Source organism: Dermacentor andersoni, chromosome 1 (assembly GCF_023375885.2).
Source record: "Dermacentor andersoni chromosome 1, qqDerAnde1_hic_scaffold, whole genome shotgun sequence".
In the NCBI taxonomy this organism is placed as follows: Eukaryota; Metazoa; Arthropoda; class Arachnida; order Ixodida; family Ixodidae; genus Dermacentor; species Dermacentor andersoni.
Window position 1 is genome coordinate 261,078,954 of NC_092814.1, and position 15,025 is coordinate 261,093,978.

Consider the following 15,025-nt stretch of genomic DNA (forward strand, 5'->3'; position numbering starts at 1 on the left):
AGGAGAAAATTGCTCCCCGCCAACGCACGATTAATAGCTGTAGACCAATATCACCGGCCCTCACGCGCATGCGCGAACGTTTGAACGAATTACGTGTGGCCATCTTGCTAGCAGGCTTCTGATCGCATCGGCGCCGACTTGCACGCTTTCGTTAGCCACGGTCGTCGTTAGATTCTCTTATCAAAATCTCCTGAAACGTGGCAGTGGGCTGTCAGATAACAAAGTGTTGTAGTATGAACATCTACGTGCCAATACAACAACAACAACATCATCATCGCCATCATCAGCCTGGCCACGCCCACTGCAGGGCAAAGGCCTCTCCCATACTTTTCCAACTAACACGGCCATCTTATTATGAAATCTGTATCGTTCGTAAGAAGTCGTGATAAGATACACTGTGACACACGTTTCCATTCTGACAAATTTAAAAGCAATACTTAGCGCGGACCACCTGCCCTGTTCTTACTCAAACTTCGCAGCAAGATTGCTTTTTTTTTTTATGTAGATCGTTCAGTGAAACAGCCAACATTTTTTGTCACTCCCGCACGCACAGAAAAGAAATATTAGGAAATTGTTGTAAGCGCACCTCTCGATCGCAAAAGTGAGCTTCTGCGGAGACGTGGAGTTTCGCTGCCTGTGAAGCGCGAACCAGGCAAACAACGGCTCCAATTGTTTTTCGACGTTTTGTCAAATAGATTTGTCGAAGACGTCGGACGACTCGCCAAGGTACCTTCCTTACCGGAGGCTGGGGGGGGGGGGGGGGGGGGGGCTTCGCCTCTCGTCGCTTCGATAGGAGCCTGCAGAAGAGCCCGATCTGGTAGCGGCGAGAGCTCCGTCATGACTACGCCTGACCTGACACCGGGCCAGAGGCCACCGACTGACCCTTAGAGCAACCGTGACTGTAAGCGATACAAGGCTACAGAAACAGACGACGAGTCTACGCTTATTGACGATTGTGACATAGCTGACATCACAGATCTGGACGATGAAGGCTTCAGGCTTGTGCGTCACCGCAAGAAGAGGACCGTCGGAATGCCAGTGATTGTTACGCCTGCCACAGAAGGAGCCGACCTGAAAAAAGTAAATCCCATTGTTTTGTCTACGGAAATTGAAAAAATGCTTGGCGCATCGCCAGTTAGGAGCCGATTTACTGCTCAAGGAGCCCTGCTTCTAGATGTACAGACAGAAGAGCATGTGAATTCCCTTCTCAGCTGCAAGTCAATCTCAGGGACTGCAATCTCAGCACGAGTGCCCAATTCGTAACTGCAAAATACGTGCATTATTAGAGGAGTACCGAAGTGGTACACTGACGAGGAACTGTTGCTATACCTAAAACCACAAGGAGTTTACCATGCAAGGAGAGTCACGCGACGCGTCCAAATTTCCGAAACCGATTGGGAGTCCAGGCGAACCAGCTCCGTGGTTCTTACGTTCGCTCCAAATACAGACCGTCCAGAGAAGATCAACTTGGGCTTCACAAGACACGACACCATTGACTACGTTGAGACACCACCTCGGTGCTTCAAGTGTTAGCGCTATAGACATGTGGTCAAGTACTGCCGTGGTGAGCAGCGGTGTAAGAGATGTGGAGGACTGCACGATTTCAAGACATGCGCGTGCAGAGAGAACTTTCTATGTGCAAACTGTAGTGGTGGTCATCCAGCTAGTTATAGCAAGTGTCCTACGCGAGCAGCGGCAATAGAGCGTAAGAAAACGTTTATCTTGGGGCCAACAGGAAACGATGAAAAATATACGACGAAGAAAAAGACAGAAAGTCACAGAGAGTCAGACGAAATCAAATGGAGCTCAAAGAGTGAAACTGATTTTCCAAGCCTGAAGCCTTCTCCAGGAATCCAGGACACATTGGTGCCATCGCGCAGCGGACCGGCTAAAGCAGTCAAATCAATGAACAGAGGCCCCGTAGACGAGAAGACTGCTGAACAACCGGAACAGCGAAGTTATGTGTCTGTACTGGAGCGACCCCAATTGCGTTGCGATGAAAACACACCACAGGAGGACTGTCAGCAGGTGCTACGTGCTCTCTTCAAGGCCTTGTGATCACACATAGAGAAGATGCCGGCGAGCTCGATGAAGGAAATGCTCGAAGTAGTCCTGGCTCTCGAGTCAGTGATTCTAAGCTCTGCCTCTTTTTAATGCACCTAGCAATATGGATGCGGTCAGGACAAAATGTTCACCATCTCGTCCACAGGTGCCACTTATTATGCAATGGAACTGTGCGGGTCTTGCGTGCCATTTACCTGAACTCTCACTTTTCTTACCCAACATGCCTGTGCCAATATTGGCCCTGTCCGAGGCTGGTCTTCCAAGTTCCAGATCAATTGCTGGTTATGTCGCACATGGAAATCAAAGTATTCCGACATTTCCGAACGGAAGCGCCATGCTATTTGTGAGACGTGAAATACCACATTACGTTCTACCAGTTCAAGACCTTTGCAGCAGTGCTTTGGAAGTCACTGCTGTACAAGTGCGGCTGGGAAACAGAAGCCTCAGCGTGGCCTCCGTGTATGTGAGCTCTCGCCTGAAGGTCTCGATGGGAAAAATTATAAGAGACCTCTGCAGCCGCTGCCCAGCTCCTAGGATTATATGTGGGGACTTCAACGCGCACCATACTCTCTGGAGCGACAAGGCGACTGATGCACTTGGAAAGCAAATTGTTAGTGCTTTAAACACCGAGGGACTCTGCGTGGCAAATTACAAACAGCCAACGTTTTTTCGACCACCGGCCTCTTACAGTGTCATTGACTTGACGTTACACTCAACGGACATCCTCGCATCGTCAACGACTAGTAAATATAGAATGGGCAGTGATCATTTTCCTGTCTTCGTTAACATTGCTGGATATAGAACCAACGGCCGAAGATCCTGTCCTGTGACGCATTGGGATACGTACAGGGACGGCCTAAGCGAATCATCTGGAGACCTGTTCGCGGACATGCTACGTAGCAAGAGATTGGCTACCGCTGAGCTGAAGATATCCGACCACTTCCCCGCTCCAGATCTAAACTCAAAAATCTATGCGCTGCCCGTAGAAGAGCGGAACGGAGGCTGATGAGGACGAAGGGCGACCCACCACTGAAGACTATATATAACAGGATAAACGCAGTAATTCGACGTTATACAAGGAAACTAAGAAGAGATCAATGGGAATCATTTTGTGCAAGCCTATCGGTCTTCACGCCAGTTCCACGGATATGGTGGGTCGTTAATAACCTTGCTGGAAACTTTCGACCAAACAAGCCATTTGAAGCCCTAGCATTGAAGTTAGGCAAGACACTCGCTTGTCTTGCGAATGCCTTCGCTGAAATATACTCTTCCGGCAGGTCAGCCGGCACAACCAACCCGCCCCCGCCGCTATCGTCGTCTCTAATGGATGCTCCTTTCACACTCAGAGAGCTGGAACTAGCTATGAGCAGCCTCCGACGTCGCTGTGCGGTGGGACCTGACCTTATCAGTAATCAGATGCTGACTAACCTACCGGTTGAGAGACGGCGTGATTTGCTGGCATTTTTTAACCAAGTCTGGGCCAGTGGGGCTATCCCACATTTATGGAAGGTAGCATGGGTGGTACCGGTTCTGAAGCCTGGAAAGAATCCTGCAGCTCTGGACTCATACAGACCGGTATCACTGACCTCGCGTGCAGCGAAGCTAATGGAGAAGATGGCGTGCACAAGACTCATTTGGTATGTCGAGCAGGGTCGAAAACTACCATCGTGCATGACTGGGTTTCGGCAGCGTCTAAGCGCTCAAGACAATGTGCTGGACCTGCTAAGCCACATAGAACATTACAGTGCGGATGGCCTGTCGACACTTGCTGTTTTCATGGATGTTTCTAAGGCTTACGACTACGTGTCTCAAAGAGCGATCATCAGCCAGTTACAAGTTATAGGCGTCACGGGTCATCTCTTGCACTTCATACATGCGTTCCTCAATGATCGTCGCATCAGAGTTCGTGTTGGCGACACTTTGAGCGATTAAATACGTATATCTCGCGGTGTGCCACAGGGGAGTGTTTTATCTCCCTTATTATTTAACATTGCCATGAGTAGCCTCCCAAGTGTACTAAACCATCGAACACCAGTGAAGATATCTATATATGCCGATGATATCTGCATATGGGTCTCCGGCTACCAGCATCGCCGCCTCGCACGAATAGCCCAAGGAGCAGTAAAAGCCATTCAGGGCCACTTGGCAACGATTGGATTATCACTGTCAGCAGAGAAATCATCATTCGTACTACTTCCTGGAGTGAAAAGAAACTATACACGCTTGACGCTGAATTTGGACGGATACCAGATTCGACAAGTCACCAACGTCCGATTTCTGGGCGTTACTTTAGACCACAGGCTACTCTGGCGCCGCGGTGTTGACCACGTTGTGGCGTCATCGTCACCCAGGCTGTAGCCTGGTTGACGATGACGCCACAACATGTGCTCAAGCGAGTCGCTAGCATACGCTGGGGCAACCACCCGACGTCGATGCTACGGCTACATACAGCGTTGGTTACCAGTCGAATCCTGTATCAGCTACCTCTGATGTCACCCTCAGACAGCCAATACGAGCGCTTAGAAGCCATCCACAGAAAAGGTATCCGACTTTGCCTTGGAGTCTCTCAGCCAGCGTCAAACAAGAAAGTGCTCTACGAAGCTGAGTCACGCCCTCTACGACTTCAGGCTTCCCAGGCTCTGATGATCCAGCTCCTACGATTGAGTGAGTCTACGCCCGGTAGAGCCCTCTTACGACGTATAGGTAACAGGCCGCGCTCACATTTTTATGCAGCATTGATCACGCTTCGCGCATTAGGATTGCGCTGCTCGAGACAGAGGGAAAGGATAGAACCACCCTGGACATTCGAGGACATCACATGCAACTTAAGTGTACCACGATTGCAATCAAAGAGCTGCATTCCATCTGCAGAAGCCAAGTCATTAGTCCTGCAACACCTGAACACGATTTACCCGAATCACCTACAAGTATACACAGATGGCTCTGTCAAGGCAGACGAAGACCGCAGTGCAGCTGCATTCTATATTCCCTCTCTAAGATATCCGTGGTCTGGCCGTCTGGACTGTATAGCCTCGTCGACAGTTGTGGAAGGCGTAGCAATAGCTTCTGCTCTGCGCAAATTAAAGACTTTGCCTCCGCAGAATGTGGTTGTCCTTACGGACTCAAAGGTCGCATTACAACAAGTATACCGTGGTTTGCCATCCCTCAAGTTCGCACGCAAATCACTAGCCATCGTGAACGAACTCAACAACAAAGGCTTCACAGTAAAGTTTCAGTGGATTCCCTCCCACATTGGTATCTCAGGAAACGAAAAAGCTGATGCGCTTGCATACGCAGCGCTCTATCAGCCTCCAAAAATCAAGGCTCCAAAGAGTAATCAAGTGCAAAAATCTGACATTCGAAATCACTTTGCGTCGCTTTGGGTTCCACCGCATATGCCCTGCGTAACCAAGAGATTGCACCGAGAGGAAGCCTCACTTCTATATCGAATAAGGACAGGATCTGCTAATACACCGGCCTGGTTATTTAAAACGGGGCGAATCAATTCTCCGAACTGTACGGCATGCAACGAGACAGAAGACATTGAGCAGTTTTTGTGGTCCTGCCAGCAATTCCAAGATGAAAGAGACACTCTCGTGAAGAATCTGCAAAACAAGGACATTCCGCATGCGCGCCTGCAACACCTTATATTTCCTGAGGGATCAGTTATAGCCCGCAAAGAAACTTCACGTCTCCTCATCGAATTCTTAAGAGCGACTGGTTTGATGGACATATGTTGAAACCCTTCAGCGGTATTGTGCGAGACGCTCGGGCGGAGCAATTGCCGGCCTTGTTCGCCAGGGTAAACCCGCCTGTTGCTACAATTCACCACCACCACCACCACCATGTTTTATTGAACGATGCGGACCAAAAAATGCAGCCTTGATGCAAACTTTTAGCGAAGACAAAGCAGCGGTAAGCACTAAATTTCTTTAAATTGTTAGACCAGTAAACGCAGGTCATTGCATGGTCTGCATACGTGCACCGCACGCAACACGCGAACAGGCATCAGGTGCTCGCGCGCTTTCTGTACACGATGTTAACAAGCTATTTCACCTTTCACTCGCTTTCTCTAAACTGACAACCGCTCTATACAGTTTGCACTAAATGATAAGTTCGTTTTTGTGCACTTAGAATCACTGAGCAAGAAAAAACGCAAAACGAAGCACCTCATTTTCTTGCCGGCCCTGCTGGTATTCCGGATCTATATTCTTCCTGCGGTTCTTTTCCGGTTGGAGAGTTGTAAAATCCGATGCCTTTACGCCGTTTGCTATTGTTTAATCATGCTAGCACGCAGCACGTAAGCCTAACCGTCGTAGGTCATAATGGAGGTCGATGCACTATATAAAAAAAAAACGCCCGATGTTCAGCTGAAACGCCTATATGAAGACTGCCAAAGCAGAGACCAGCGGCGACAAGGACTACTGGGGCCACAAGGCACTGCAAGAGGCTGCCTTGCCGCAGCCGTGGCGTTGTAAGACTGCTCGGGATATATCTAAGCATGAAGGCAGGAAAAAGTCAATGCCAATCGAACGTTGGAAGTTGTTACGCTATAGATAACTCTCCTACTCTTCTTGGTCAGCCTTCAGGTGGACAAAGTGTCTGCGATGTACAACACTGTTATTCATCCGCAAAGCCTTGCCTGCTTACTGCGGGATAAAACTAAGTGAAACGCCAATCCACTTCCCAGCACATTTAGGGCACAGATGTCTCTAAGCTGGCGCAAGTCTCAGAAATCCTTCAAAATGAGCACAATTGCATAACTACCTGGCTTCACTGCCGCTGTTGCAACACGTGTCCGAAAATAATTACAAAACAATTCGTGGTGCCTTACTAACAAACTAATTACAGATTGTGGTTTGTCGTACAGGCAAAGTGTGTCGCTACTTCCAGTTATTCGCCAGAAGTGGCGGAATCGCTCTATCTGCCACTAGTGCTTTTTTTTTATCTGTTCTGTGTAAAGATACAGACGATAAGAGCTCAAAACTTATCAGGCAAGTCCTCGTAGCGCCTTTCACAAATTAGGAACTTTACAAATTGAAACTGAAAGTTAGCTTATGATGATGACGGTGTCGTTTTAGACTTGAAAACCAAAATTAGGCTACAGGGCTACATAGTGAGATTAAGTGAGTGGGTGAGATAAGTGAGTAGGTTAGTGAGCAAGATAAAGCAGCTGACTGTTTCGTTGTAGTAGGCTCGACCCGGCTGCGGCTCCTTCTCAGCAGGATCGGTCCTGTTGTAAAGCGGGTCTCCGTAGTCGGCGTCTAGCGGCGGCAGCGGGATGGCGCATCCTGGAACGTAGCTACTGCACAACTCGTAGGCCGAGTCCGGCGCAGGCACCACCAGCAGTTGTTGCAGGTCTCCCTGGAGGCACGCGCGAGCGCCACACGCCGCGATCACGCTCCGATCGATGCAAAAGTGTTTTTTTTTTTTTTTATGTCGTATGTTAAAGGTACCTCCCAGCGTGAGTCCCTGTTTCAATGCAATAGAGCGCCATATAAGTGTTTATTGTTGGGCTAGTGTATAGTACACAGAAGGACAAACAAAATGAGCGGTCGTCTTGTCTGTCCGTCTCTCTCTGTGTGTGTCAATTTTCGTCCGCATACACAGCATCACGACATCCACCCAGCCTGGCTCAGAGGCACGTCTTTCCTCTGAATACAAGGTGACTGGTTGGATACGGCGGTCGCGTCGGCTGTATTTTGATGAAAGCGTGAAATAGAGGAATTCCCGGAGTGTGCTGAAACGTCTGCGCATATTACGAGCCGCAGGTAAGGTAATCCGTTCCCTTCACTGCCGCACCTCATAATTCAGATTCGCTTTAGGACGCGGAACTCCATTAATCAGCAACCGCTCCCACTGCGACCAGCTTTAGTTTCTTTTATTGTGTGTGTGGATCTGTATTCTTTACTTCCTGAAGGAAAAGGGGGAAGAGGGAGGGTTGTATGTCTCTTTGGTCTGTTCTCAAAATAGGGTAAAATCTGATGTGGCTTCTTCTTTTTTTCGGATCAGATGGCGAAACTGCGCACGTCTGGATAGCGCTGTTACCGGCTCCCCTCAGCACATTCACTTTCACAAAAAATCAAGCCATCACTGTTCCTTAGCAAATGACTGATCTGCCTGGGAACTGTATGTCGCGTCAGTCTGTACAGCCCTGTCAGTCTTGTCTTAGTAGTGCACAGTATGTGTTCATCCGGCATTGTGTGGCAAGATCTGCCGGTGTCTCATCGACTCTAGACAACCTTTTAAACCGGGGAAGTGAAACACTGTTGATGCACGCATTTCTCGCACGGTAGCCTGTCGAAGACCAGAGCAACCCATCATTTCGGCGCCTAGGGGGTATTGCTCACACTATGCGCTCTGAGTGCTGTATAAGGAGGCTCACTTTTCGCAACCAGTCATATATCTGCATATATTATCTGTAGCTCTCATAGAAGTTTATGCAGTAATGGTGTCGAGTTGCAAAGATAAACGTGACCTGGCGTTTCTCGCGTGCACATGTCTATGACCGCACTCATTTTACTTTTATTCGCCATGCAAACGCAAGCAAAAGCCATTTTGTGATCGCCGTAAATTCATTCCCGCAACGCAGATTACGGTTAAGTACTTGACGAGCGTGGACTACTGCGTAACGTCCAACGAGCCATAACATGCCATAATCTGGAAAATGTCTGCGATGTGGATGAATAAAACCAGGAGAACGGTAACATGTCTACAATATAGAGAAATGAGGTTACGAGGCTTTGCCTCACCACTTCCACAACCCCCACTTTTCACTTCATTCACCCCCTCCAGATCCACAGCAGAGGGCCTTACTCAGGCCATCACCTGTCTGGACCAAAATTACATGACCGAATTTATCAAGGCGGCACTAAGGAACAGAGCCATCGAGGTCCTTTACTGAGGGATTTTACTTTATTTTCTATTTGATAAATGAAGTGTTTTCACTCGCGCTCGCACATATTTGGCAGCCACCTTCCACTCGCGCCCAACTGCAGTAGCATTCGTGCATAGATAACATGTTGCACGCTGAGAAACGCCTATCGCAGTCTCTGTGGAAGAACATGTGCCCCATTCGACATGTGACCAGGGCGGACACCAAACCGTCCGTTGGGCCTCCTATTCCATTTCTAGAGCCCAGAATAACTGATAGCTAATTAAGACTCTCGTTCTCTCTCCGGTGCTTTCAATGCTGTATTGACGGAGGTAAGGGGTATGCGAAGCCAGACGGCGCGAATCAGCCCTCCATGGTTACACGTCGAGTGGAGCATATGTTCCCGACGACGGCTGCACTTGACCCCTGAAGGCCCCCGACGACGTGGCAGACGTTCATTGAATCGCTAACCGTTGAATGTTTGTGTCACTAATACTATGTGTGCTATCGAGATAGCTGCAGCGTCCAAAAAAAAAAAAGGCGTCGGTACACCCATCCGGTGACAAGAACATGACCGCACCTGGAAGGGGTCGATATTGATGTCCAACGCCTGTCCGACCAGAGTGACACCAGAGGTGTCGACGAGCACGTCGTCGGAGCGGGCCATCTCCTCAGTCTCGCGCACCACGCAGTCTTTGACCAGCGTGACCGCATCCCCTTTCACGCTCAGCGCCATACGGTGCCACCTGCACTTCGGATCACAGGAGGGCGTCACTCTTTGTGAGCTGGCCCCATACTAAAGTTCATTGCACGCGAGCTCGAAATTCTGGTGCACATGAGCTAATTCTTTTGCGTCAGCTTTTACAAAACAGGAGCGACCACCTGTGCCACCTTTATCGCTAAACACGACAGAGAATTAAGTGCCAGTACGCAGACATAGACTTAAGAAATTGAATCGGTAGCTCACAATTCTGCTTAGCTCACAATTCTGCTTCAAGTATTCGCGCTCTATGAAAACAATAGCCTCAGCGTTAGTCCCCTGTGCTTTTAAACACCAAGCTTCAGTTTAGAAGAAGCACAGTTGAGGATTAATAATAGCATTCAAGCGCGAAGCTCCGCTAGCTCGATAGCTGGGTCAAGCCGCTTCGTTCTAGTTCTACTCAATTCTGGGCGCTCTGCAAGGGAGGTTAACTATAATGAAGAGAATGTCGTGGTGAACCGAAATTTTCGGGATTAATAGCTGTACTCTATCAGATAAGTGTCGCGGGCGATAGCCGTCCGTGTTTTCGCGCCTGTCCTGTCTTCTGTCAACACGTCCCATTCGTCAAGTGACTCTGCCATGTTGAAGGCCATCGACCTTCAGTGCACGGGGCGCGTACCGCTAGCCGAGCCGTGCGGCTTCAGATGCGTGTGAAAGTCCCTCGCGTCCTGGTGCAGTCGGCGTGAGCGCCGATCTCAGAATAAAGATTACCGTACTTCAATATCGGCAGACGTACATTTATCTGATTTATGTTACCTCACTTTACCTCATATTAGCTTCATTTATGTTGTTTTACTTTGCTTTGTAATATGTTACTTTACCTACACTTTCTCTGTCTCATTTAACTTACAATGACGCTTATACCGTCGCGACGGCAACGCTCTCGGTTACGCATATCTACATACTTACGGGTAATATGTAAGCTACCACCTGCAAAATGAAAAGAATCGCAAAGAAGGGCTTCTCCCCACAATCCCTCTAAATGTGGAGAAGCCACCACAAACGAAAGTCTTCAAGATAGTCGCCCATCGACGGAAAACCTATATTTTGAGCAGAGGATGCCGCGAACCGTGAGATTCTTTTCTTTCCAAGCATAGAGTTTCTCACTACAACGCCTAGAGGGAAGTCTGACGCCACTGTCTATGGAAATTTCCTAAGAGGCGTTGTGTCGTCATGGGAATGACGGTATATGGGTCTGCGAGGCTTGTGTTGGCTGGTGTTGTAAGAGGCTTCGTCTAAAACGTGGACATGGCTACACAAATAACGCGTTCTTAAAGTAAAATCTTCATAAAAGGTTTTCATTCAACCATACTGCATATTTCGATGAAGTTTATTCACCTACAATGCATAACCAAGCGAAGAAAAGCAAGAACAAGGAACAAATTGTTCCAAAGTGAGAGCGAATTTCGTCGTCTGTCCTCCACCTTTAGCGGCTTGCTGATACTTTATACGTTTCATATAATTGTACATGTATTAACAAGTTTTCATAATTAAATAAAACATGTTTTTCTGTAATAATAAAGCTAAAACAGCTTTTTACGTGCTGTTTTAGTAAAGCATGAGTCATTATGACAGACTGAACGGTGCCTACCAAGCAGGTGTCCTGGCCCTCGAAGAACGATGCCAATCCGAAGTCACAATATACCAGCAATCCCACGCATACCACAGCGCAGCAGCGCCAGATTTCCCTCTAGGTAATATAGTGAGAAACTCTATGGTTCCAAGGATAGCGTTTCACATTCAAGCACGGCACTATAATGCGAGGGCGTTCAGTTTAGTAGCACCTGAGCAAAAGAAGAGCACGACACTCACACAGAGTTATATATATATATATATATATATATATATATATATATATATATATATATATATATATATATATATATATATATATATATATATATATAGGTTTAAAAATAGGCCACTGCCACGTAGCTGGGCAGAACCAAGGTAATGTTGTTTGCCGTCGCTTGGAGATACTCAATTCAGTTTTTCATTGCGCCTAACTAGATAATTAGTCTTAATTAATTAATCAACTTTTCAAATATCACAAGTAAATGAACAGTGTCAATGAGAAGATTGTAGAGCGACATTAAAAACTCCCGATACAGCTTTTTGTTGCTCAATACACGCCCCATAAGAGTGTTTCTCAGAGCGTGAAAGAAGTCCGCAAATGCACGCAAAATTACCGCGGGACTTGCCACTCGAAGCACTTTGCGTGTATTTGCGGGCTTCTTTGGGGGCGAAGTGCCGTGTACTTAGATTTAGGTGCACGTTAAAGAACCCAGGTGGTCCAAATTTCCGAAGTCCTCCCCTACGGCGTGCCTCATAATTAAATCGTGGTTTTGGTACGTAAAACCCCAAAATTCATTGATTCATTCACACGCGTAATGCGAAGACGGGGGTTCGTATCCCACCTGCGGCCAGTTTTAGCGCGCAGGTCTTAGGTACCCGTTCCTGCGTTGAACGTTGGCGTGCCTAGGCGTCCCTCGTGACCGAGCACAGTGAAAGATGAAGAGTGAACGCGGAGTGCAGCAGGCGAAGAAAGACGGTGATAGCGAAGAGAAGCGAGGAGGAGGAAAGCGCGGGAGAAGGGTGCAGCGTAACCATAAGGCAGAAACCGGAGGAGGAGGGTATGGCAAAAGCGTGAGGAGAAAAGCGTAGTGCAACGCAAGGCGGGTTCTGCGGCGACGATGATTGCGAAATAGCGCCAGAGTAGCGCGTGTCTGACATATGGAAACAAAGTGCTGCATGAGCGGAGGTCTGTCTGCGGTGGCTTGTGAATCGCGCCCACGCGTCACCCACACGCAGCCTCTAGCGATCTGCCGATTAGCGAGGCAGTCGATCACGCCACACTTCACTCCGTTTGCAAAGTGCCGCACAAGACAGAGTGTTCGCGCCAGCCAATATATCTCAAAATGAAAACACGTATAGAGCTGCGCTCAAATTTCGCATTACAGTATCGTAATCGTAAGGGTGAATTTTTTTCATCCACCTTCATTTCTATTTATTTATCATCTGTTTAGTTCAACTAAAAATTACAAGTAATTTCCCCTGTGCTGTCCTTGGTGCCATTATTTGTCGGCTTCTTATGACTAATAAAAATCGGGCCCCTCGATTACCTTTCTTCTCGTTCATATATATATATATATGCGTGTGTGTCCATTTACGCACTAGTTGTGCTGCATTAAACGCCTTCGCGATTACATACCAACAAGCCTAAATCGCAACCCTCATCTCTGCAGGGGATAAACTCGCAAGAAAAAAGAACGATGAAATTCCCTCCGCGAACTACATTACAAAGAGGTACTCGCTTTCCGTCGTTGAAAAGCTCGGTGAAGTCCGCCGCGTAGATGGTGCTGCCGTTGCCGTTGGCGGAACGCAGCGCGAACGTCAGGTTCTCGCCCACGTGCAGCGACAGCTGCTCCTCGTCATTCCAGTCGTACACGGAGAGCAGGTAGCCTCGCGTGTTCTGTTCCATGCGGAACGTGGCCAGCACCGAGAAGTCTCGCGGAAAGCCGACTGCAGGATGCACAGAAAGAACATTCATATCAAGCAGTCCCTTCCTGGCACAAGGACACGCGTTGGTTGACTTTCGTTTTGATTGCATCGCAAAAGTTACGTGGTCACGCGAGAAAGAGATGAGAGAAATTTATTTGCTGAAAGGCAGAGATGTCGGCCTACAACAATTATCCCATTCAAAATAATTTAGCAAAATTAAATGACCAATAATTTCGCACTTCCTCCACTAAGCCTGCTCAACATTTCATGATAAAGGTGTAAACAGTGACGTCAACAGACGATGGCGCATGCGTAATGACTCAGCGCCAAATTAAGAAGCCCGCATTATAGTTGCATTGAACTAAACATGCATTACCTTTTTCGCACGTTTTCATAGTGCAATAGAGTGTGCTACTGCTGGTGACGCTCTTCGTCAGAGCGTCTTGCTATCGCGCCACGAGCTTTCGCGCCATCTTTATGCCTAGCGCCTTCTGAATGCTTGCGATCAAGCAACTCACCTAGGCTTGATTTAGCACATGAGTAAGCCCACGTTTAGCTCTTCTTAAGGAGGAATCGCTGGTCGCCCGTGCCTTTCTGTAGAAAAGTCGAAATTCAATTTTTCTCATCACTAGTGTCTGTGTAGTATGCTCAACGAATGAAACGCAGTGAATGCCGAAACATTTCTGCATTTTACGTGTAGTACGTGTACTAGGGAAATCAGAGCTGGCCCCGAGCTAGAGCTTCTGTCCTCCTAAGTATGTTGGTAGTTCCACCTGTTCGAACAGGAGAACAAGTCATCTTTGCCAAGGACTAAAGCCATGTCCACCTATCAAATGATAGGCCTTGACAAAGATATAACTACATATAGAAACAGTATCCCGACTTTCCTAAACCTGTTTGGTTCTATTCGACTTCCGTGACCGAAGTAGGGAGCATAGAGCTGTTTTTTTTTTTCCGAATTCTCTTTTTCTCGTTCTCTCTTTTTCTTTTTTTCAGGTCATGCGTCTTCAGCGCACTGCCTAGCCTGAAATAAAAATAAGGAGCGAAATCCTTGCCAGCCAGCGGCACGCACATGGAAATGCTTCGAGCGTGGACACCGAGAGGTTGGCGCCGCGCGAGATGCCGTAAGCGGTGTCCGGCCCGAGGAACATGGGTGTGCCGTCCGCGTCCAGCCAAGCCGGCCGCTGCTCGCAAATGCCCGGCCGCACCTCGACACCGGGAGGGAGCAGACCCAGGTCAACGCGGCCAACCAGGTCGACAGTATCTGGGCACACAATTCCAACCACCACACTCTGCTGATGACCGGTTAAGATTTTTTTTTTTACTTGCACGAAGAATGTCTTAAAGATAGTAAGGCACAACTAACGTTATACGTGTAAACAGGCGCGTATACGCATACTGTAACAACTTCAATTGGGTTCTGTAATGACAGTTCACTTGAACCCGCATGCTTCACACGTGCGCACGTCTATACTGATTATAGTGCAATTAAATATTTGAAGCGAGTCAGTAAATGTTCATCGCATTTCCGTAAATACGTAAGCTTCATAATGATTTACCTGCACCGAGTACATGAATGCCGCTCTGACCCGTTCAATGTCGTAGCTGCCATGACAAAAATGTCATAGCCTGCTGGCTGAGAAGGCGCGTTGTAGATTCTTGGATAATTTTCAGTTCTATTGAGCCCCTGGTTAGAGCCCACCGCGAGCACTGAAACAACAATACACATGCCGCGCCGCTGTTCGATGGTAAACTGGACGGAATTCCTCCCATCCAATTTTGCAAAGCACAGTCGAGGCATTTGCAGGCTTCGCTAAGAGTATATG

The 15,025-nt window shown here is 48.0% G+C and overlaps 2 protein-coding genes across 2 annotated transcripts in view; both read right to left on the reverse strand.

The window, feature by feature from the left end:
* Positions 1 to 9,678, reverse strand: part of LOC140213285 (uncharacterized) — a 37,437-nt gene extending 27,759 nt beyond the window's left edge. Inside the window, exons 1-2 of the mRNA XM_072284436.1 lie at positions 9,519 to 9,678; positions 7,243 to 7,428 (exon numbers count right to left, since the gene is read on the reverse strand). Coding sequence (XP_072140537.1) covers positions 7,243 to 7,428; positions 9,519 to 9,674 — 342 coding nt within the window. The 5' untranslated portion in view covers positions 9,675 to 9,678. The remainder of the gene's footprint in view (positions 1 to 7,242; positions 7,429 to 9,518) is intronic.
* Positions 9,679 to 10,621: 943 nt separating this feature from the next.
* Positions 10,622 to 14,778, reverse strand: LOC140218747 (collagen alpha-1(XI) chain-like). Its single transcript, XM_072288520.1, has 3 exons — positions 14,272 to 14,778; positions 13,013 to 13,220; positions 10,622 to 10,628 (listed from the first exon to the last, which is right to left on the reverse strand). Exons 1-3 carry the CDS (start codon positions 14,348 to 14,350, stop codon positions 10,622 to 10,624), a joined length of 294 nt encoding a protein of 97 aa, XP_072144621.1. The 5' UTR covers positions 14,351 to 14,778.
* Positions 14,779 to 15,025: the final 247 nt, after the last annotated feature.